A 25,465-nucleotide genomic window follows, 5' to 3' on the forward strand; every position below is an offset into this window, starting at 1 on the left:
AATACTATTTTTTAATGATATTTCTCCAGGGAGAGCCTAAGACATTTTGATCCTTATGGCTGAAATGTCTGATGGCATCCCCACACGGTGATAATAAATAAACCAACCAAATAATTCCCTACCTACCATAGTAGCTTCATGCTGCCCTGTTTCACTCCCAGCTTTTAGTTCTTTCCTTATAAGCATCTTTCCCAAACCATATTTAGGACTTCCCTCTTCTGCCCTTGATCTCTCATACAAAGGCTTAAGCTAAAGTACGTAATACTTCAATGGTTCATTATTCTCCCCCCCCCCCACGTTCCCCCTTGTCAGTTCTTCACTGGTCATATTTTAAGCTGTGTAATCCTTTGAGGAAGAAGGATGTACAAGACTTTAGCTCACCGCAAATCCTAAACTTGGAACCTGGTGGGTGTCAGGAATTCAGTCTGTTTACAAACAACAAACCTCTAGTCAAAGTAGAGAACCACTGGGAAACCAGTCAGATCACCAGGGAAGCAATTAGCAGCAATCAGCAAGCTTAGTTATGTGGTACTTCCTTCTCCTTCCATTTTGCGTCACCCCTTAACAGGAGCTAGGTCTGACATGTGGCAGGTATGTCTTCTGTTTCCCAAATGGTAAACATATAGTAAGCAGAACTATTTTTCTAACATTTCTTTATAAAGTACATGATCTTCGTAATCTAAAGTACAAGTCCACAGTTTACAAATATACTGTCAAACTTTTCAGAGGAATGGCCAGTTTCATGCCAGGGTTCTGTGAAAAGGACTATCCTGTGGGTTCTCTTGAGGTATTACTGGACCAGAACCTTGGATCTGGTAGGAGTGACAAAAGTCTAATGGTGTGTTTCCCATGGAACGAATTGTTCAACCATTTCTCATTAAGTTTTCTGAGTGGTTAGAAAGGTGGTGAGTGGATGGGGGGGGGGAGAGATATCCTGCTGCTCCCACCACTAAGGATCTTGCCATCTAGGTGTCTGTGTGTGGAAAGTACAATCAACTGCAGCTTTGAAACATACAAAGAAGGCACAGAAACAGAGAGCTGTGTTTGACCCCTGTAATCTAGCAACATTCTGGGATATCGGTTTCTCTCCCTTAGAGTCCTGGTGTGGGAGCAGTGGACTTTGTCTATCTGTTGGGGTGTTTGCCCTTTGCTTCCATCAATGCTTAACCTGCACATTTGTAAATAAACTCAAATATTACAAAACTCCAGAGGATCAGGGGATCAGGATGAGAGGTGGTCCAGGCAGGATGAGAAAGTGTGTGTGTGTGTGTGTGTGTGTGTGTGTGTGTGTGTGTTAGAAAATGCCATCCTGCCCTTCTATTCATGGAATCCTTGGCTGGATGAAAGAGCCCTCAAGGAGTGGAGGGGCAAAATTGAAAACAGTCCTAAGAAGGTTTATCCACTTTACCAGAAACTGTTGAAATGCCCTTGTTTACCAACAAATATTGTCATTTTAGACAGTTATACAAATTGACAGAATGAAAACTTTATGTGGTATGTCATTTACAAAAGGTATTCTTAACTAAATGCAGCACTGAACTACTAATATTGGATATTGCTTCAAGGAACTTGGCAGAAATTTCATAAAAATAGCTCGAGTTCTGAACATGAGACTCTTGGTAGGATTAATTTTTATTTGTATTTTGTGATGTACTTCAGGTCCTCGTCTAATCTGAATCCATCCATCTACATACATTCATGACAATGTGTAAAATCTAGTAAAAAAGTAAAAAGACCAATGGAAGAATTAAGCGTAATTTTTAAGCCCCCTCCTGTGCAACCAGTGGGTCTTTCAATAGTTTAATATGGCTGGATTGTGTCCAATACATTTTCCTGCTTCTGTATTTTCATGTGAAAGTGAAAATCAAGATAAAATCACAAGACTATTGAGACCCCCTTCATAAGGGTGCATCTTTCAAGTGATGCACATTCAGTACAGATTCTTCTTGCCAACCATCAAGGCCACAATCCCACCAACAAATAGCTGCACCTAAACTCATGGAAATGAATGAGTTTAAGCATGCTTGACTTGGTGTTGGATTGAGTCCCAAGGTTTTAAGCGCTCACATTATCTCATATGGAATTGGTCTTCTCAATTTATTTTTCAAAATGAATCCTGCGACAGTCATGACAACGACTGCCAAGACAACTGCGGCAACAATGTATGGTGCATGCGAATCATGAGGAGGGTCCACATTTCCTTGCAGCTCTTGTTTTGCCTCTGCAAAATTAAAAAGAAAAGATGTGATGCATTATCTGCTTGAACTGTCATGGAATTGCATCATTCTAGCTGCCTAGAAGACAATGGACCATTGACTTCCGTAGCACTATTTTTTAATAAAAAATAAAAAATTGCACAGTAACTTTCCTGACCACACTATTGCTCTCCTCTACTGTGGAAGGACATGTGGATCCTGAATTGGCTTCCACAGGCACTTATGGACTCAGTGTTAAAACTGTGTTCATGGAAGACAATCTTACTTGGCTATGAGTGATTGCCAAAGAAGAAGCATGGATGACTGTTGGGAGCTGAACCCTATGAGTCCACTGTGGAGGGTAGATCATACGCTGGAGGGCACAGGGTACATATGGCACAGCTATGGTAATGCTGCATCTGATGGACGAGGCCACATTAAGAAGATATGTAATGTAACAAGTTTAGGTGAGGAAGTACTATTAGATGAGGACAGTGCTAAAATGCATTATAAGCATTTTCTAGGGCTTTGATACAGTGCTAGCCAGGATGATGGTAATAATGATGATTCCAGCTTATACCCTGCACCCCTATAGCTCTCCCTTTCTCAAAGCCACAGGAAACACTAATTGCTCTGCCTTAACCTCAACAACCTGAAACAGATCTAAAAGAGGGGTGGGATTTTCTGAAAATCTCAGTGACATGCTTATCCATATATATAATTTTCTAATTCCCATCTCCTTAATCTCAACAAGCAGCATAATGCACAATATTATGTGCATTGTTATATGCATATGCACTCTAGGTCGTCTCCTAAGGTAACTAGCGCATTAAGAGATGCACACAACTATGTGTACAACTGCATGAAATAGGTATGTACTAATATGAATTGATATTGCAGAAATATAATACAGCATAAAACTTGATACTTTTGAATGCATTATACTATATGTTACGGTAATTCATATATATGAGTTTTTCAATATAATTATGCATATAAATTGGGCTTTAAAAAAAACAGCAACAAGTGATTCAGATATAAGTGGGTGCTTAATGCAGTGTTCAAATCAGGTTGGAACTGCCAAATTCTGTGCATAAATCCATTTAAAATACATTCCTCCTTATCCCTACTCTAGGATGGCATTGATTTGTATTTAAAAGACATTAAAGAACTCTATGGGAAGCAAAATTACCAGAATTTCTATTCTTAATGCCATTCTTCTGTAGTTCAATTGGCCCAATGATAACATCCATTTTTTCCTCGTAGGAGCTTGTATCTCTCTTAGATCTAAGCAGATTCAGACAACCCTGAGAACATCGGGAAGAATAGTCATAGGCTCTGCAAACCACCAGTTTGCACTGCAGGTAAACCGATGGATATTTATACATGAAGCTAAAGGCTTTGAAGGAAAACCGAACAACATATTTGTTTGGGGAATAATAGGTCTGATATGTAGGATCATTAACACACCTGCACAAATAGAAAAATAATAAAATTAGTTTACACTAATTAGTATTCAATTTGCATCATATAGTTAATGTGGAACAATGAAGAAATAGAAGTAGCACTTTGAACAGTTCTGAAATAAAGCATACAAGTGTCACTTGAACATAATGTGAATAACATCAATAAGCTTGATTTCAAGGGCATGCCTGTCATGCTTAAATTGAAGTAGGTGACAGTGATTTCTCACTCTGAATTAAAACTGCACAAAGCATGTTGACAGAAACATTCACCATAACTGGTAACCTCCCCCCAAAAAACTTGTTCTTCATTAGTAAGCTTAAGCAGAGAAGAAGCTCAAATATTTAAAATGTGAAATATGGCAACCCTATGAAAATACGTAAGTAAATGATCTGTTAAGGTTGTACTGAATATATATGGTGAACTCACTTTTCTGTTCTTTACCACCCTTTTAATCTGCAAGGCTTTGCTTTCCCAAGGAAAGCAAAAACTTCTGTAATTGTAACCTTTATTATGTCAGTTGCATAACAGCTCTTCAAAACAGGTGACCAGCTCTAAGTTTCACTTTCCTGAAAGTAACCATACGCAGCACATGCCAAAGTATCTGAATATATATTGAGTCAAAATATACTAAAAGGAACATCTTGGTTCATGCAGAGGTACTATTTTGAACTAATGCACAAAATGTCACACGCATTAGAGTATTCTGAGCATCTCATTTTAATCTTGAGGAAATTATTATAGTAATATAATTTAAATGTAGCTGTTTTAGAAGCTTGACGGTGTCAAATCAAACCTGAGTGAGGATTTGTGAAGAATGCAAGCTTCGGTTAGTCAGTAATTTGCTATAAAACTGTATCAGTATGCTAGTTTAGTATCCTTTTGGAGCAGCTGTCGATGGCACTGGTTTGCTGTGGTTCCAGTCCTACTTGAATGGACGTTTCCAGAGGGTGATGCCTGGGGAGTGATCTTCAGCCCTCTGGAGCAGGGTTCCTCAGAGTTCAATTTTATCCCCTATGCTGTTTAACATCTACATGAAACTGCTGAGTGGGTTTGGAGTAGGTTGTTAGCGATGTGCTGATGACACACATCTCTTCTTCTCCTTTACATCTGCAGGTGAGACAGTGGATGTGCTGGACCGTTGCCTTGCCCTGGTAATGGACTGTATGAGAACCAACAAACTGAAGCTCAATACAGATAAGATGGAGGTGCTGTTCATGGTCAGTTCACTAGACTAGGTGGATGGGATGTTGCCTGTTCTTCATAGCATTACACTCCCTCAGAAGGAATGGGTACACAACTTGGGGGTACTCCTGGATCTTTTGCTGTTGCTTGAGGCTCAGGTGGCCTCAGTGGCACAGAGTACTTTCCATCAGCTGCACTCCTGTCTAGACAGGGACAACCTAACTACTGTTTTCTCTGTTCTGGCAACCTCTAGGTTGGATTACTGCAATGCATTAAATGTGGAGCCACCACTGCATTGGAAGCTGTCACTCAAGCTGGGCAGAGTGGAAGATAGTGGGAGGTGCGATATTATTCTTTATTTTTGCTGTGCCAGCTGCAGGCTGGTATAGCAGAGAGGCCCAGATCAGACCCCTCTCCACTTGTTGGACCAGATTAGGATCCAGCAGCTCCACCCCTTCTGCCACCAGTCTGTCCTGTTTTGAGGACTTACTTTTTACCACTGGCAGGAAAAACACCCACAACAGGCTGTCAATACCATGTGCCGTTGGTGAGCACATTAGGATAGCTCCCCTGCCTGTGGATCTCAGCAGTTCTGCATAGAGCAGGCATCCCCAAACTCATCCCTCCAGATGTTTTGGGACTACAACTCCCATCATCCCTAGCTAACAGGATCAGTGGTCAGGGATGATGGGAATTGTAGTCCGAAAACATCTGGAGGGCCAAGTTTGGGGGTGCCTGACATAGAGGAATGCCTCTGCTGCCTCCTAACTGCTCTTCTTCCCAGCAGAATGGATCATGAATTAGGATGTATGTCAATTTTAGAATGGTCCCAATGATGATTTGGCTGTTTCCATACTTCGCAGCCTCTGGCTGGAGTGACAACATGGTTAGAATGGCATGCCTAATGAGATCTAATATTTATACCACATATATGTTTAGAAATGAAAAGCAATAAAGATTAACACAGTTAATCAGACAGACAATATATAAGGTGAACATCCTTACCCACTCTTGATGATATCATAAGTCAAAGTTGTAAAATCATTGTAGTTGGGTGATGCTTTGCATGTATCCAGAAACAGCACCAGATTGGGGTCAGAGTTATGAAGAGTAACTTGCAGATATAACTCCTGATTCAGCTCAACTTCATAAGGTGAGTCGTAGACTGGATATAAGAAGGAGTCGGAGGTATAAAATGTGATGTTGACTTCGTATTGTCCATACCGAGTTTCATTGATCTCTTCTACACCATCAGCGACATACATTGTTTCTATCCAAGTGTTTTTCAGCATCTTGCAGCTGACATGGAAGTGAAGATCCTTGTCCCTTTTAATTATGTATCCTGAAGCAGCTGCCGTGATCAGGTTTGAATAAATAATGGTATCAGCATCTGCCTGTTTGAAACATCCGGGGGGGGGGGGCAGCAGTTAACATACATTTCTGAGGTACGGATGTTGCCATAGCACTGTAGAATTTGCTGCAGCCAGTCTTAATGCTACCTTTGCGCAAAGCAGCCCCACCACCAAGTTGCCTTTTCAAGATGTAGGAATACTTGTCTAAGCCAATGGTATCACTGGGGATGCTACTGAATTCTCTATACAAATATTATTTGTATCAACTGTTGTTCAGAATTAAGTTGTTTCAAAATGCCAACTTACTTATCCCACAGTGAGAGCTTGAAGTGTGTCTGCTAAGTCTTACTGCTCTGAACATACAGCTAACTCATATGCTGTATTGCTGTCCTTACCTTGACCCATGCAACCCCCAACACAGAACAAATTGGGGTTTCTGATGGTGCCCGAACATCCCATACTCATCCTACATTTGCAGCAAGGGATCTTGTGATCTGGCTCCTTTCCATGCTGCCAACGTAACATGAATAGCCCAGGCTATTCAGATGCTAAAAATCAAACTAAAAATATTTTCTTATGTGACTATTTGTTGTACAAAGATCTAAATGGTGGACTCTGGGCTTTCAAATTTCAGCAGCCAAAAGTCAGTGCTCCCCCCACCTCTCCCCTTCCGTTCTAAATTATTGTTGCAGCACCCTCTGCACAGCCTTCTTGGCTTGGAGCCCAGTGCAAATAAACTTGTTATGCTCCCCTAAATCCGTTTCTGTGTATACACATGAATTGGGCTACATGTTTCAGTTTGTTAGCATTGCCCCAGTTGAACTCCTGAAGCCATGCTTTTTCTAAACAAGAAAAAGAAAAGGAAGGAAGGAAGGAAGGAAGGAAGGAAGGAAGGAAGGAAGGAAGGAAGGCATATTGAAATCAAATATGTCTCCATACGTCTCTTCTGGTCTGACAGCCATTGTACCGTATGTTGAAAATAACATAATACGGTGTGATAATAGGTGGGCAGGATGGGTCAATCAAGCGGACATCATATGGAGAATAGCCTTCAGAGGTCAGGAAACTTCTACTTATTATAGCTTGCATATATTCTGGTCCACAAAGAAGAGCTAGCAAGGAGAGAAAGGATGTGGTATTAGTGCACTAAAATAAAATAAAACAAGACAATACATTATTATGCTTTTATGAAGGCAATGCCATCCATCTTTATTGCACTGTACAGAGTAACACAAAGTTCCCTGACCTATACGTCCTTACATTTTTCCTATTTGCCACTTTTATTATGTGGTTTCTATCATATCCTGAAGACACACCTCTTTTCCATGGCCTTTGGTGTTTGAGAGAGATATATTTTAGTGCCCACTTTATTCTTATGACTGTAACAAAACAGTTAAAACAGTTAAAACTAAAAATTTTAGAATGTATTGCTCAGCAGTAGCAGATAGCACGATAGGGCTCTGCTGATCACCTGACCTCCAGTCTCATCACTGCTGCCTATTGGGAGTTAAGGAGGTATTGAAGTGGCAGTGAGGTCAGCATGATGCATATGCACCAATAGGAGTAATAATAATAAGAATTTATTATTTATACCCCACCCATCTGGCTGGGTTTCCCCAGCCACTCTGGGCGGCTTCCAACAAAATATTGAAATACAATAGTCTGTTAAATATTAAAAGCTTCCCCAAACTTCAAGGAGCACTGGAATGGCTCTGCCAGTGCATTTGCACTGTGCCAACCTCACCCCCTCACACTCTGTACCCTAAACATATTTACTTTGAACTAATTCCCAATGCAATCAATACATTTTCTTTTTAAGTAAGCAAAGTAGCCTGGGGGTTGAAGTATTTGGTGTGTGGTTGTTCATTGTAAGCTATATAACAATGGCCTGAAGAGTGTTTCCAGTGGTGGACTCTGGTGGTGGGCCCCCCCCCCACCGCTTCTTGCCTTCCATTCTAAGTCATTGTTATGCCACCTCCTGTGGCAACCTCTCAAGTTGGTGCCCTATGCAGGTGAGCTGGTCATGCTCCCCTAATCTGCCTCTGGTGCTCCTGAAGCTAAGAAGAGTCCGACTTAAGCAGTGCCTAGGTAAGCCAAGTGCAAGTTATGGATTCCAAACGTAAAAAGATGGAGTTGTTTTTTTTAGTGACAACAGAAAAAACCGATACAATACCAAGAAAATTTGTGATTTTTAAACTAAATTGAATGACAACAATCTGGTAAAAGAAAAATGTATTGCAAAATTGCACTTACTTGTATTATGATTTGCTGGGATGGTGTAATAGTTTGCAAAAAACCCTCTGTTTGTGATACTATGATCACTATGAAATCTAACCGTCAACATGTTGAAGGTTGATGTAAAGGTTTGGTAATAGCCAGAGCAAATCTTCCCAAGCAAAGGAGAGTTATGGAGCGTTCCATCATAGATTTCGATATAATCACAGGGGCAGCTCTGTGTATTACATGATTCTAGTCTAGAAAGCAAACAAGAATGTGATTTTTACAGCAATGTTCACTGATCATGATGAATTAGTCTCTACACTTGCAATTCCTTTAAGCTACTATCACATAACAGACTTTATTTTGGTGTGTTACGTTGCTCAGATACTAGACAAACGATATCAGACAAAGGAAATAGAAAACCAAACAGGATTTTATTTGTTAAGCCATGGCACATCACAGTTCAGACGTGGAATGAATATGTTAAGCAGGAAGAAAAGAGTGCATCTGAGTACATTTGGGTGCTATTATGTTACCACTAAGTAACAAGAGCTTTCCTACAACACACCTGGATTTACAAGGTAGGGCTGTAAGCATGCTACATCACAAGCAGGGTTCAACCCTTACATCTTTGCCCCCCTTTCTTTTTCATCAAATAAGCTTGTCCTCAGTTTTCTAAAATACAATATGCTGCAGTCTTGGTATAAAAGCTCTTATAGCACTCTAATAGGGAACCAAAGAAACTGACAGCCAGGTTTGGGTGATAATAGATTCTAGACTATAGAAGGATCTAGAAATGCTAGCAATCACATTCACAATATACATTTAAATGACACATATAAGGCACATGGCTTCCCCCAAAGGATCATGGGAACTGTAGTTTGTTAAGGGTACTGTAGCTTTGTGTGGGGTAAACTACAGTTTCTTGAATTCTTTGGATGAAGCCATGTGTTTTAAATGGCAAATGCATTGTGGGCTCTTTTGCCTAGAATCTAAGGTTTGGTGTTCAGTCATGGACTCACTGGATAGTCCTAACGACATCTACTGTTTGCCTCCCAGCTATAATCTCACCCTCTTTTTGAATTTATATGTAATGTATCTAGGAAAGCTGCTATTAATAATAATAAGTTTCATTTTGAGACCTTGACATGGCAATGTTAGAGCTTTACTTACTGAAGTGTTTGGAAAGTAAGTGATACATGAGAATTGCTTCCTACTTGGATTTCCCATACACAGTCGGCATTATTTGGGTAGTTGGATGGAAAAAACGGACTTTGAAATGACCCAGATGAATGTGCGAGGAAACCACCACAAGAATAATCTGTTGAGGGAGCTAAGAAATAAAACACAGAACAAATTTTGTTGCAGATATCTGGGATATAAGTAGTTAAATTCTAGAAAATATTATAAACTTGCTATGATTAATTCCTTGTTACACCCAGAACCCAATGTTCCTTACTGAGAAAGCCACATGTTGCAATCAGGGTTGACTTTTATTTCAACCCTGCTTAATATTCTGAAGTAGTTGCTTGGTTACTGCAACACTTTAATCCATAGTTAAGCTTAGCTATGATTTACTGGTGAATGTGCAGTCACTTGTGCACACTCCTAAAATCATGGCCACTTCACTCCTCCCCTGCTTCTGATGCAACTGCCCTGGCAGGAGCTAAGCCATGATCTACCTTAGTATTGGGTCCAAACCTGGACTCATGGTTTCCCACCGACCACCTCCTTCAAAACCATGAGTAGTAAGCCAGGAACAAAACTTACTTGCTGCTCACGGTTTGTTTGGAGGTTCAGTAGAGCATTTTATTGTGTATTCAGTCCTAGTGTTGAAGATGAAGACTTAGACATCCTATACTTTGACTTATCTAGCAGTGCCATCTTAAAGAGAGAAGGGCGGATTCTCTGAATGGCCACGTGGCCACTAGGATGCTCAATCCAGTGAAAGGGATACACCCAGTAATGGACAGCAGGATGGCTTAATGCCACTCACTTGACCTCCACTTGTTTGTGGGTCGAGGACCCTAACCCGCCTAGTAATGAATAAGAGACCAAGACACAAGTATTTTAGGTTAGTGGGCTGAAAAAGGCCACAACTGGAAGAAGATTGGAAAAAGTTTAAAGACTATTTACAGAAATACTGTAAAATTAATGAATGTTAGAAAAAGGTTGGAATGAAGTTATATGGCTTTAGTAGAAATGTTATAAGGAACTAAGTATAAATAGATTAATAGAGTATTAAAGGAAAAAATAAGGTTAGAATGTGTCAAGATAATTATAGGATAGAAAACAGAGGAAGATGGAAAGGAATTGCGGAAACAATTAACAGAAGTGGAATACAAAAAGGGAGGTGTGAGGAGGTTGCTGAAATAAGTGAATGAAAGATAAGATACTGAAATTGTTTGATGTGTTTTAAACTGTTTTTGTTTTGTTTTGTTAGTTTAATGTGTTAGTGTTATGTAGTGTCTTTGTATTTTATTGTATTGTCTTTTGTTGTTGTTGTTGTGTTTAAATTGTTGTAAAAGTAATAAATATTATTTTTAAAAAAGAAAAGAAAAAGGCCACAACTTTTATTGATTACAGCATGTGAGCGGTATTGGCTTAGGCATTGGAACAAACAACCTAAATATGACCCCACCCATGCAGCAGGGGTCATTTGGAGGTTAACCACCAGTGGGAGGAGCCTGTTGATGCAAATACAACTGAAAGCTCCCCCTGATATCACCGGGGGTCGTGCCATGGCCCTAGCCACCAGTAGGGCATCGGACAGGTTCCACGACCACCAGATTCCTTTAACAGAGTACCCATAATGGGGTGCGGTAGGTGATGGCCACACTCCGCCCACCTCTGGGCCAACCCTATTGGCTGGCTCAACCCTATTGAGAGGCAGCGCGGCAGGTAGGAGATAACGCAGGGGGCCGAACACGCCCCCCCCCCGCCGATGCAGGAACGGTTCTCCCTCACAACACCTCCCCTCTGGGAGGAGGAGAGGTTTTGTATCACTACTGCTTACTAGAAGGTGGAAGGGGAGAGGCAAGGTCAACACACTGCAAACTCACTGGCACGAAAACTGTACAGTGGTACCTCAGGTTAAGTACTTAATTCGTTCCGGAGATCCGTTCTTAACCTGAAACCGTTCTTAACCTGAAGCACCACTTTAGCTAATGGGACCTCCCGCTGCTGCCGCGCCGCTGGAGCATGATTTCTGTTCTCATCCTGAAGCAAAGTTCTTAACCCGAGGTAATATTTCTGGGTTAGCAGGGTCTGTAACCTGAAGCGTATGTAACCCGAGGTACCACTGTATTGGATTTGCATCAACCTTGCCACTACCTCATTCCTTCTCCTCTAACATCCCAGTAAGCAGCACCAACACAACCAGCTGGTGGTAAGTTGAGCAGTACTTGTCCACCCCACTGTCTGTTGCTATTGACATCCACATGCGCAAAGGAATATTATTGCAGAAATGTCCGCCTTTGTGCAAAGGAAATGGGGAGATCTTTTGTACATGACCTTGTATCAGGTGTTAAAATTTGTGGCTACTAGGTTTTATTCTCTCCCTATATATGTTTCATTTTATGTTTCAAGTTCACTGTTATGTTAGCCTTGTAGCTAAGAAACCCTGAAAGAGAGGCTGAGTTAACTCATTTTTACTCCTCCTCAAAGCAATAAACAACAGCCACCGTACCACATGACTTTATATATCCATTTTGAAAGTGAACAGCATGAGAGTATTCGGCAAGTCCTTTTTTGTTAGACCAGGCATAGGCAAACTTGACCCTCCAGATGTTTAGGAACTACAACTCCCATCATCCCTGACCACTGGTCCTGTTAGCTAAGGATCATGGGTGTTGTAGTCCCAAAACATCTGGAGGGCCGAGTTTGCTGATGCCTGTGTTAGACCGTGTGATAATGCAGATACCACTAATGAAGCTGAAGTAAAAGTGATCATAAAAAGGCAATGTAAAAAAAAAATGAAGTAAAGAAATCTAGAGCTTACTTGTCCTTGGCCACCATGGAGAAGTTGGTCTCTCTGAAGATCAAGAGGGAAGAAGAGAGAGAGAGAGAGAGAGAGAGAGAGAGAGAGAGAGAGAACAATTTAAACAATTGACTCAAGCTTTTGACTTTCAAGCATCTCTTGTTTTGTGCCAACAGGCCTTTGCAGCTGTTTGGTTTTACATTGATCTGTAAGTTTAATGATTATTTGCATTTTTGTTATTTTTTGAAAAATACGTTTTAACAGTGAACACCACCTTGATATCTTATGAAATGGTAGTACAGGAATACTTTTATAACTATAAATAAATACATAAAGTAAGTCCCAGAAAAATAGCCAAGGCTGAGTTACATTTATGCTCCTCATGTTAATACTCCTTGATCTTGCGGGTACGTTTTGCAGCTTTAAAAATTAATTTGAAATGCAGTTTACAAAACACAAGAAGAAGCCTGAATTTATTGCTCCATCTCCTGTATTTGTTTAAAGTGACCAGATATAAACCTCTTCAAGCTTTTGCAAATAGGAAGAATGTTTACCTTCAACGTCATTCTTTCAATTATTGGAAGCAGTGGCAGGATCTGCCTAAAGTACCTCATTCATAAGGATTAGAATCCATTGCCATTGAAAGACCTGTTCTATTAAGAAATGTCTAAATATTTTCTCCCCACTGCCAATGCCATTAATAATGTGGAGACTAATGGGTCTAAGTTCCAGAAAGGCAAATATAAATTCGCTATAAGGAAATCAGCACAATGCTCAGTCTAAGGTTGGACAATGGAATAAATTGTTTAGGAGATGGAAAGGAAATGCAGAATTTGATACACTTCATGACACCATTCATCAAAACTGTCAAACACTTTCTGGCATCTACCTGCATCTTTATATGCAATGAGAGAGAGATTGTAAATTAATTATTATTAGCAGCTCATGTGAGAAAAGGAAGAAGAAGCATTTTCCACACCTGCTAATTTAACAGATGTAGATGTATTTTGTCTACAGAAGAAAAATGCTTTTCCCTTTGGCTGTCTAGTTATGGCATATAGGCTTTATGCTGCCTCCCCCTCCGATATATCATCTCATTGTATCATACTACATATGTGAATTCAATCATTGTGAATTAATTCATTCCATCAGCATACATTCAAATGATGAATAAACAGTAGTTTTTGTAGGGGGGGAGAGCTGCTTTTTTATACATGATGGCTACACATCACAACAGACTCTGCCTCAGAATTATTATTTTAAAAGAAAGGAAAATGCCTTTCCTATGCTGGATCTCAGTGCTCAGATAAGGGTGGGGAGGTAGGGGACACCTTTGAAATCGACAAGCCCCACCCCCTGACCATCAAATCCCACTTCCCATCAAGGAGTAGCCATGGTGGTCAGACACAGAAGCTAAGGAGAGCAATTCCCCTCTGCCCATGCCCTCCTCTGAAAGTTTTGTTTGTACTTGTTTGATTTTCTGCCAGGTGAATTGAGGACACCTCTTCAGTCGACTAAAGATTTTTAAATATTTTAATACACTAGCAGGAAATCAGCCCTGAGTGCTCACTGGAAGGACAAATCGTGAAGCTGAGGCTCCAATACTTTGGCCACCCCATGAGAAGAGAAGACTCCCTGGAAAAGACCCTGATGTTGGGAACAACTGAGGGCACAAGGAGGAGGGGATGACAGAGGATGAGATGGTTGGACACTGTTCTCGAAGCTACCAGCATGAGTCTGACCAAACTGTGGGAGGCAGTGGAAGACAGGAGTGCCTGGCGTGCTCTGGTCCATGGGGTCACGAAGAGTCGGACATGACTAAGCAACTAAACATCAACAACACTGCTACCTTTTCCCTTAATCTTTTAATATTGCTGCAGTTATTCACTACTATAAAAAAGCCATAAGGAAATTTTTATTAAATGAATCATTTACCTGTTGTAAGGTGACCACCTGAAAAATAAAAAGGTAGAGACCTTAGAATGTTTCCCAAATGTGTTAATGGTTTGATCAGTATAATTATTTGTGATTCATTGGAACAAATGTATAATTAAATATCTTTCTGATCAGTGGTCATTGGGTAAAGGAAAAGAAGAGAGCTAAATCAAGTCACTTCTCCTCTGCCTGCCAACAGCTCAACAAGAATTCACCTTTTAAAAACAAACCAAAAAACAAAATCGAGTTACGTGCCTACAATTCTTGGATTAGGCTAGAGATGTGGCATGCAATTCTCCGTTCAGCTAGGGATGGCAGAAGGTGGAGCACTTCCTCACCGGAAGAGGAGGTAATTAACCCCATGAGCCCCAGGAGTAGATGAATGGGAAAGGTATTAGACAGAAAACAAAACCAGAAACGTAAGGGTCATAGGTTCTGCAGAAGCCGGAAGCATTCCCCAGAAGAGTCAACTGAATTGTACGACTAGGATGCTCAGCTAATTGTTTTGCAATAAATCTTCAAGCTAATTACAACTTGCATGCTGTGTTATCAAGACAGCACCCTGGGCTCCTGACATATACTTCCAGTTCCTTGGAAGTGGTAAATGAGAGTTATATTCTCTTCTAAAGACTCAGTAGTTCATTGGAAATAGTAGAACAGAATTACATCAAAAGTCAGAATAGTGTTTCATTAGAGATTGCAGATCATAGTTTGTAGCTATTTTTCCTGCTGTAGAAGCCCAATACTTTATTGTTTTTATTGATACCACCTTGGGAGATCAGCAGTTTGGTTTGCTCCTGAATAATCAATGTTACTATTAGTTATAGTTAGGGAAGACTGAATTATTGGAGAATCCAAATTTTTTTTTAAAGTGAATATACTGCCTAACCTAGATGCTCAAACTGATTAAAACATGCTAATATAAAACAATATGTATGACAAAATCAGAAGTCACCTGAACAGATGACACCAGCATCCTCATTGTGACGACAGTTGTGGGACCCCCAGCCTCTGTTAGAGCATTCCCAAAGGTGGCGCTCATTTCCATTACAATAAACATCATCCAGAAGAATGGGTCCAGAGCCTTGACCGAAATATGCCGCTATTGTGGCTGACACAGCCTGTCCACATCCAAGTTGTCTACACACCACACCTGCGTCCACCAGGTTCCACGAATCATCGCAAACAGTTCCCCATGTTCCATTGTAAGAACGAATTTCGACACGGCCCTCGCAGCCATGACGTCCATTCACCAGTCGGAGATCTGGGATGGGGACACCAAAAGTATGTGGATCATTCATGAGCATTCACAGTCATTTTTGGTAACAGATACTGCAGAATTCAAGTCTCAGCAAGAGCCTGCTAAAGTCTGAGATTTATAAAATTCCCCAATACAGTCAAACCTCAGTTCACAAACGGCTCCATTTTGGAACGTTTCGGCTCCCGAACGCTGAAAATCCAGAGGGGAAATCAAGAGACATCCCAACAGATAGAGAACAGACAAATGGACAGACAAACTACTTTCCAAAATATATAGTAGACAAAAATGTAAGACCGTCACCATTCAGCCCCCATTGGAGAATTTGTAGTATTGTATCACAATCCTGGGTTTTCACGATGTCAGAAAGGGATAGGGGAGCAAAAGCAAAGGGTTGCACAACAGCAGTGGTGTGGTATGGAAGCAAGAAGAGACACACATGGAGAGGTAGAGGGAAAGTAGCGGTTTTAAATAACGGTAGAAGTTCTGCTACTAAGGCTTTTCTTCAGCTTAATAGTGGCACCAGAGGGGGGAGAATTTCCATCAGAATTGTGGGAGGATGAGGCAGCAGTATCTGGATGCACCAACAGGGAGCAGAGCATGGAGGGTGATGTGAGGAGGACACACCAGGGCAGGCATGCACCCTTCCAATCAGCCTAATTGGTCTGATTGGAAGGGCACATGCCTGTTGCATCCTCCTGATGTCCTGCCAGCCCCACAATGGCAAAGCAGCATGGGACTGGCAGGGTGGTATGAGGAGCAAAATGCACCCTGGGAAAAACTGTGCCCAGGGCAATGGCAACCCTTGCTACGCCTCTGGGGTGAGCAAAGATGTAGAATTTTTCACTACATGCATTTTCCCATGTGCTAATCAGCTGGTTAAAAGGAGGCTAGACTTCAGGGGGGAAAGAGCTCCTTTGGAAGAAGGGTGGGATATATATTTAATAAAGAGTAATAATAAATCATCTTTATCTGAAGCTCCCTCTTCAGCTGGGTGTTTAGCTGAGCAGTGGGGAGGGGGTATGTTGTGGGCATAGAAGATTAGGTAGTGGGTCAGAAGCAGCCCAAAGAGAGCAGATTACATGCTTCTGAACAAGAGACAGAGGGGGGAAATGGGACAATGCATACTGACTGAAAAATGTGCATGTAGCTCAAATAAAGTGCAAACTACCGTTGAGATATGTAGATGACCAGCGAATGTACAAAATTTAGCCAAGATTTGCACATTCTCAAAGTCTTGTTGGGGATTATGTATATTGATCAGGAAATGTGCACAATCCCCTCTTCTTGGAAGGATTTTGTGTACATTATGCATGGGGCCTGATGAATGTACACAATGACAAACTATTACTCCATTCAGTCATTCAACTTGAGTTCAATTTAATACACACACACACACACACACACACACACACACTTAGTCACTCACCGTATGCCGCATAAACAGAAGAGTAGTTAGCAAAAAAACCACGATTTGTTACCATACTGTCACTGCGAAACACCACTGTGAGAACATTTGATGTAGAAAAAAATGTTCGTTGTGAACCATTACAAAATCTTCCTAGGGAACGTGAGTAGATATATCCATCATAGATCTCAATATAATCAAAGGGGCATTCTGCCCTGGAATAAAAACAAGAAACCTGTATGAACATACAACTCAACATATAAACTTAGTATATCAATTAACTATGGCAGAGATTCAGTATGCCACCGAGTCATACAAGATCAATTCAGTGTCTTCAGACTGAGGACTCTCCTCTGACAGCTCCTTGAATACAGGGCTAACCTCTGTAAAGTAGGGCACATGAATACTCAACAGATATGTTCATCGTCATGCTTCCCAATTATAATAGTAAACATATATGATGAAGTGAGCACAGGAAAGTCCACATTTAAATGAGCTGCAGTTTTATAGCACTATTTAGTTCTCCTCGTACTTACTCAATACTTGCAATTCTGAGGTTTATACGTGAGCCATTCCAAGTATTTATTGTCCATATACAGTTTGCATTGTTCGGATAAAGTGCTGGATAAAAGGGACTACTGAATGATCCTGATCCATATGGAAGGTAAGAACCACAACTATAATTTCCTGTGAAATAAAAGACAATGTAATCAAATGTGTGAAGGTATCTATGCTACACACATAATAATCAAACTGCCCCTGCCTGCCCTGAACCCATTTGTAAAGGATATCGGTTTCTCTCTTTTACAGAGGCATGGAAACCTTGTTACCTCTGCAGCTGTATACACACATTTAAAGCATCCCCCAAGAATCATATGAACTATCATTTCTCTCCCTCAGAGCTATAATTCCTAGCAAACTTAACAAACTACAATTCCCAGGATTATTTAAAGGGATTGTATGTGGCCTTTCTGTGATAGAACATCCCTTGAGAATGATACGATGTCACAATGTAGTGGCACTCTCAGGAACATTATTTGGGCAAAAAGATTGCTGTCTCCACAGACTGACCATAGAAACAGTGATCTTTCCCCCCAAGAATTCTCCTAGGAATGATGCTGTTCTGTCCAAAGCAATGCAATCAGAATGTTCAGAGAACCCAAGTCACTACTTTAAGTAGCAGAAAGACTTCCCTCCTGCTAAAAGCCACTTTGTAATAAGGTAAAAGAACCACACAGAGACATATATGAGCAGGCACACACACACACATGAAAAATATTAGAACTGATTGAGATATCAGAAGGTGTTCATATTTCTAAGAAATCACCTTTGTCCATCCATCAGCCAATTTTTTTAAAAAAATTGAACTCATAGCCTGATGCATCTCAGATGTGTAAAACAACAGATTTAGGGGCGGGGGGAATTATTGTGTTGAGACTTGGGCTTTTGAAAGGCTTGAGGAGAAAAGACATAACTGATTGACAGAGCCCAATACAGTGGTACCTAGGTTTACGAACTTAATCTGTTCTGGAAGTCTGTTCTTAAACCGAAACTGTTCTTAAACCAAGGAGCGCTTTCCCTAATAAGGCCTCCCAACGCTGGTGCCCTTCCACTGTTCGGCTTCTGGTAAAGTTCGCAAAGCGGGACACTATTTTCGGTTTTGTGGAGTTCGTAAACCGAATCATTCATAAACAGGACTGTTCTTAAACTGAGGTACCACTGTAATGCCTTTCCATATTTTTTTGTTAAACTGACTTAGCAACCTCAAGAGGGCACTCCAAGCCAGAGCATGCAGAGCTCCAGATGTTGCTGCACTACAGGTCCCATCAGCCCCAGCCAGCATGCAAATGGCCAGGAGTGTTGGGAGTCACAGTCCAATAACATCTGGAATATCAAAAGTTCCCCATCTCGGATTTAAGAGTTCATGGTTGCATATGTTTGAATGATAGATGCAACATCTGAATCTCTGAAACAACAATATGGACCCCTTTTTTAGATGGAGCTGGTGAATAAATCTCTGGTTTATTTGGAATTGTAGCAGATTTATTTATGTTTTAAATGAAAATGAAAAATTAATTACTGGCTATTACTTTTTCTGTTGTGGAACCTTATACATGGGGGGGCCTTATACATGGAAAAATACAGTATCTTTTCAAAATGAGAGCAAGAGCATCAAGTGATACGGACAACCATCCTAATTGTGATCCAGGATCACCATTCAGCATGCTGGAGAACTGCACTGACAGTTCTCCATGACATAGTGCTGTAAACAGTGATTTTCAACTCAAACAAATATGAAAGCTCAGGAAAGAGAAAGGTTTCTATGTATTGGTGAGGAGACTAGACTCTCTGGATTTCTGAAGATCATATTATAAAGTTGCTTTGTTCTCCTAGCAATGCTAGGAGTTGTTTCTTTTTGTTTTCCAATGTATTTCTTATTAATAAAAAAAATGGTGTGGCCCGAGCAAATTTTTATTCTGAAAGTTGTGGTGTAGAGAAAAAAGTTTGAGAACTACTGAGGTAACATTTAGAAAGAGACAGAAAGAGCATAATTTGCACTTACTGCAAATTACCTTCTGCTGGAGTATAAAGTTTATCATATCCATTTGCAAACACAACATATAAGTTAAAGATATCTTTTTCTAATACTAATATGTACATTTAATAATATTCAGCAGAGAGAGAAAGAGGGAGGGAGTTGTTGAGGACAGAGAAACTGGTCGGGAAAGGCAAATATCAGAGAAAAACAGATTGGGGGGGGGGAATAGAGTTCGGGAGAATGATATATACAATATAGCAAAACAGTCAGAAGGGTTGTGTTTTGCAGACTTCTGCAGTCGCATAACTTCTGCTGCTGGCTATGGCAATGCTTCATACTCCTCCCTACCATTACTGAAAACAGTGTTTGGACTACATTGCCTGCCTGGATAATTTAAAAGCACACTGGGGGAATTTTGGTGATTGGATCACTCTGGTGAAAGGGCACTTTGCACAAAGACACACCAAAATGAACACTGTGCAGACAGTAAAAAAGGTAGGTAAAAGGCAAAGGAACCCTGGACGGTTAAGTCCAGTCAAAAGCGACTTTGGGGTAGTGGTGCTCATCTCCACTTTCAGGCCGAGGGAACCGGTGTTTGTCCACAGACAGCCTTCTGGGTCATGTGACCATCATGACTAAGCCGCTTCTGGCACAACGGAACACCATGACAGAAACCAGAGCGCACTGTTTACCTTCCTGCCACAGCGGTACCTATTTATCTACTTGCACTGGTGTGCTTTTGAACTGCTAGGTTGGGAGGAGCTGGGACCGAGCAACGGGAGCTCACTTCATCGCGGGGATTCGAACCACCAACCTTCTGATCGGCAAGCCCAAGAGGCTCAGTGGTTTAGACCACAGCACCACCTGAGTTAAAAAGGTAAATGTAAAGGACCCCTAGACGGTAACGTCCAGTCAAAGGCAACTATGGAGTTGTGGCACTCATCTCGCTTTTCAGACATCTTTCCGGGTCATGTGGCCAGCATGACTAAACCACTCTACCCATGTAAAGGCAATAGAAAACATACCCAGCTTAGTGGGTAATCCCTAGATACTCCATTCCCACTCACCAAACACTCAGGTCTCTCCCCCCCCCCCGGTAATGATATCTCAGTCTGGGCAAGAAACAAGTCATATAATAACTGTTTCCAGTTCTTTTCCACATAAGGAGCAGGAGTGAAACTAGGCTTTATTTCATCCAGATCAAAGACCCAGTTTGGCACACGCACCCCATGCGCATTTACACACACATATGCGTGCGCGCGCACACACAGCCTCAATGACAGCCCTCCGGAGGCTTCACCCAGGGCAAAAAACCTGGCTAGTCCCCCCTAGTCATGGCTCAATAAGAGGTGTGTATATTGGTAAGTATTGTCTTCCTGATTGCATTAACTATCATCAACATTATCTATAGTACTGCAACAAAGACATTAGAGGAACCATTAATTGGGGGGGGGGGGTTCAGACACGATGATTGAAAGAGCATTAAGCTTGCAACTGTCTCTTGCTTTCAATTGTAACTACTCAGCATTTGGCACAGAAATGATCTTTCACAGAGGGTGTCCATTACGGATTACTGTCCCCTCTATCTCTTCAAAGACAACCAAGCAATAATCCAGGCTAAGATATGCCAACTCCCATTGCAAGGTGGATGACAAGTAAGACTTGCTGCTAGACCAGCGGTGGCCAGTGAGAATCCAGCTCTTCCTCTGTGGGGTTGCCCAAAATTCCCTTCCCCATGCATCTGCAGCTTGCAAGAGGGAATGACAGACTGAACTACAACAGTGCTCACCTTTCAGATGCAACAAGAGGGAGAGTTGTGTCTGGTATGAGATCTTGTACAAGATGGAAGCTTGGCAGCCCCTGTCTTTATACAGCTGTCAGAATTCCCACCACTTCGGAGGCTATACACAAAGCTGTTACTCCAGTTGTGATAGTTAGCAGAAACCCTCACCTCTCTGTTACTCACCTCAGCTGCTTCAAGAGTCATACACATTGGCAGAGAAGCTGGGATTTTCCACCCCGCATGGCTTGAGCCTTGCCATCAGAGAACTGGAGAGGACAATAAGGTGGCCTCAACAGCTCACAACTGTCCTACTTCTCCTCATTACTGCTAGTATGATAATAAATCAAGCATTGGAAGTGCAGGAATGAACAGTGGAATGTCTTATACAGAAATAACCAGAACGTGCCGACAAACAAATGAGCATGCAGCCAGAAGTTATGTGGGATAGGGTTGCCATATTTCAAAAAGTAAAATTCCTGACACACACTCCCCCCCCCCCAAAGTTGTTGAAGACCCTAAAATTGTTGAACTTTTTTTTTTTTTTAGGAAACCACCAAAATTATTGAGCTTCTTTTGGGAACAGAAACATTTTTCCAATTCGGCAAAATTCCCCCCAGACGCCATTTTTAAACCCCCAAACCAGGATATGTCAGGAATTTTCCTGACATATAGCAAGCCTTGGTGGGATGAAGGGATTGGGCAAAATTACATGAATCTTGACATATGTGAGAGCCAAACACTTTCCTAAATGAAATTATAGGTTCATGCTCCACATCCTCTGATTGGTTAGGCCAATGCGCTGTGTGATATGAGGCCATGTGATGCGACTCCTGTATCTACTGGGATCCACATCCATTGCTTGAATCTGGGATTTCATGTGTGCTATATCTGTGCTGTTATACAGGGCTTTAGCAACATATGATATTCTCTAAGTGCAAGATTATGTGGCTGGATATTATGGACTTGAAAGAAAGGCTGGGGGCACGCTGATGGATTCCAAATTTGGAACAATTATGTACAATTAATTCGGACCGGCATTATGAACAGGATAAATCCCAAAGCAAGCAGTTCTGCACTTCAGCAACATAGGCAATTGATTCAAATAGGACTTAAGCTTGTTGCATTTCAGGAGGGAAGAGGAGGCATGCCATGCATGATTCAACTATCCTGCTTTTGTGCTACATGCAAGAAACAAGATCAGAAAATACCTGCACAGGTGACACTTGCATCTTCACTGTGGCCACAGTTATGAACATGCCACCCTAGGCTACGGCAGTCCCACAGGTTAGACTCATTTCCTCTACAGTTCACATCATCAAGGAGAATAGGTCCCGAGCCTTGGCCAAAATAGGCTTTTCTTGGGGCTGAAATGGCTTCTCCACATCCAAGCTGCCAGCACACAACCTGGGCATCGGCTATGTCCCAGTAATCACCACAAACTGTTCCCCATTCTCCTTTGTAATAGAGTTCAATGCGTCCCTCACAGCTGTATGATCCATTCACCAGTCTTAAGGACACGTCTTCGAAAGACAACAGGAAACAACTTGGTAAAGAGCAGCCTGTTTCCTGTTTCTTAAACAGCAGCCAGTTTACATACCTATAGATACCTCTCTATGGCTGTGTTCATACCTTACATTTAAAGCATGTGGTTTCTCTCAGAGAATCCTGAGAATGTAGTTTACTCCTTACAGAGCTCCCAGGATTCTTTGGGGCAAAACATGTGCTTTTAATGTACCATGTGCCTATAAATAAATATATGTAGCCACATGAGAGAACTTGTCTCTTCCAGAGTTTTATACATAATATATTCAATAACATGTGGGTGTACAACAGTTTATTTCTATACAAGAAAAAGCATAGTAACAAGATTTTCAATATATATTGTACAACATTTGGAACAAACTTGATCTCTGGTAACTCTGGAAGAAGACAGCATATGCAAGTGAAAATTAGTGGCTAAGTTCAAAATGGGGGGGGGGGGTAAATTAAATTTTTGGTCAATGTATTGCTCTTTGGCAATTGAAAGTTCTTTAGATAAAGTACTAAAATGAACAAACAAAAACAGAAGCAGCCACTAATAAATGTTGTACAAAATCTGGACTGAGACTCAAGTAATTTATATACACAGAACACATGAGAGAGAACTGTGTATCTTGCCACAAGTTTGTTTCTACCTTTCTCTGCAGAAGAGTCAACTGCCAAATAGATAAACCATTGAGTAGTTTAAATTGCTTCTTCCCTGTTTAACCATGGGAGAGAGAAAATTAAATAATGGAGTTCCCATGCACACATCAATATTTTTTAGGATGGCCCTGAATTACAATTTGGGATACAACAATGCAAGCATAGCCTATTTAATTCAGTTGCAGGTATGGACTTGAAAAATTGCACTAAAGTAAAGCAGCATGGTCCTGAATTATGTTCTCTTTGGTGAGATCTTACCTTGTGGAATAGAAAAATAAATAGCCAAAAATCCAGTGCTTTGAGAACTAGTGTCACTTGAAAACACAACAGACAATGTATTTGACTTAGAAATATATGATTGGTGCTCCCAAATGCAAATTCTTCCTAGCAAAGGAGCTACATACGCTGGCCCATCATAGATTTCAACATAATCATAAGAGCAGTGATTACGTGGCTCCAGTCTGTGGATATAAAGTTAGAAACCACTGAGTAGGGTGATATTTCGCTTGTAACTATAAAACACAAAATGTTAAAATCCACATGAAATTGGGACTTGTAGACCCAGGTCAGCAAATTTTGGCACACTATTTGTTATGTATTCACACTTATGGAGTGAGCCTTTTTTTAAGGTCTGAGCCAAGTCTTTAGAATACAAGTAAATGATTTAATATTGGGTCCACACACAACTTGGCAAGCTCAGAAATAGCATATAGATTATTGTTAACATGCAAAGCCAATTTGACAGCAAACAGAAAGGCAGGCATGCAGACAAAATCATTTTTAAAGATCACACAGGGCAACACAATCCTAAAAATACTGCCACTTACTTAAGATACTCAAAGATGAGATTTATGTAGGAATAACCTTCAGCATGGATTTCCCAAACACAGTGTGCATTATTTGGGTATACAACAGGATAATTTGGACTAGTGATTTTCCCAGATGGCTCATAGAGATGACCACCACAAACAGAGGCCACTAAGAGTGCAACAAAAAAGTGAAATCATATTTCTGAACAGACTGCCATATAGTTACAGATGATTCTCACTGGGTTTGGGTTATGTCCAACTAAGACATAGAACTCAAAACAGAACAACTGGGTCATACTCATAAATCAATGAATTTAGTTTTAACTACCTTTAGTCCATTGATTTCAGTGGGTCTACCAATAGTGGTCAGCAGGGTGGAGTGGCCTGGCTTTCCTGACTTCCTGTCAGGAATCATTGATTCACATCACTGTGGTTTACTGGAAGGAGTGAGGCCACGGCAAAGTTGATGAAGGGCAAACACAACGGCAGTAGTGCTGGATTAGCTCTGCCACTGTGCTTGCACCACATCCATCCCACTGCCATCTCACCACTCCTGGTAAGCCATAGTGACAAGGGGTCAAGTGAACACGGCTAACCCGTCAACAACTACTGGGGTCTACTCTCAGGATGAGTTATTAGATACATTTCAATGACTTTTAAAAGTCACATTGACGGAACAGAAGCTAAGTTCTCTTACAAATAAATAAGCTAATTGAGCCGGAATAACTAAGATATTGCTTTTTATCACATTTATTTCAAAAGATATAAATGAACTCCCAGCCTTCAGATAGCTTACTCATGAAACGTTCTACCCACACGAGTGGGTCAACTGTTATAGATTTGAGGATTGCCACAATAAGCCCTACTGAAGATCTGTTCAAAGTGAGAGGACTGCTAGACCAATCTGGTGGGACCACTGATGCCAGCAACCACTAACATCAATGAAATGTTAGCATAATAAAGATTTATACAGCCCACCCAACCAAAATAATGGTACTACTACAATTAATATAGTATAACACCAACATACATTTCTCTAGCCTCCAGGGCAACACCACTGCCACCCAATCAAGCATAGGAGGAAGTAGAATGTGACGTGCCCCTTTGCCTACCCTCAACATGGCAAAAGTCCCCTTTGCCATTCTACCTACAAC

At 41.0% G+C, this 25,465-nt stretch overlaps 1 protein-coding gene and 1 long non-coding RNA gene across 2 annotated transcripts; both read right to left on the minus strand.

The window, feature by feature from the left end:
• Nucleotides 1-903: 903 nt before the first annotated feature.
• On the minus strand, nt 904-20,029 carry LOC310708176 (scavenger receptor cysteine-rich domain-containing protein DMBT1-like). Its single transcript, XM_083506169.1, has 11 exons — nt 17,533-20,029; nt 17,018-17,211; nt 15,286-15,594; nt 14,331-14,348; nt 12,417-12,449; nt 9,590-9,749; nt 8,450-8,670; nt 7,136-7,308; nt 5,850-6,238; nt 3,388-3,665; nt 904-2,221 (listed from the first exon to the last, which is right to left on the minus strand). The coding sequence occupies exons 2-11, from the start codon at nt 17,070-17,072 to the stop codon at nt 2,064-2,066; spliced, it is 1,794 nt and encodes a 597-aa protein (XP_083362295.1). The 5' UTR covers nt 17,073-17,211; nt 17,533-20,029; the 3' UTR covers nt 904-2,063.
• Nucleotides 20,030-21,166: 1,137 nt separating this feature from the next.
• LOC310708221 lies at nt 21,167-24,999 on the minus strand. Its single transcript, XR_014526924.1, has 3 exons — nt 24,330-24,999; nt 23,761-23,963; nt 21,167-22,838 (listed from the first exon to the last, which is right to left on the minus strand). It is a non-coding gene; the product is annotated as an uncharacterized lncRNA (long non-coding RNA).
• Nucleotides 25,000-25,465: the final 466 nt, after the last annotated feature.

This window comes from Podarcis liolepis (assembly GCF_965112155.1).
Source record: "Podarcis liolepis genome assembly, chromosome: 5".
NCBI classification, from domain to species: Eukaryota; Metazoa; Chordata; class Lepidosauria; order Squamata; family Lacertidae; genus Podarcis; species Podarcis liolepis.

Bases quoted from the DNA above. Each gene is read 5' to 3' on its own strand.
- LOC310708176 (XM_083506169.1), bottom strand. From the start codon at position 17,072: ATGGTAACAAATCGTGGTTTTTTTGCTAACTACTCTTCTGTTTATGCG. The intron at 15,595-17,017 runs GTGAGTGACTAA...TCCCCATCCCAG, and splicing joins TTCTGTTTATGCGGCATACG to ATCTCCGACTGGTGAATGGA. The intron at 3,666-5,849 runs GTAAGGATGTTC...CTATTTGTGCAG, and splicing joins TATGATATCATCAAGAGTGG to GTGTGTTAATGATCCTACAT.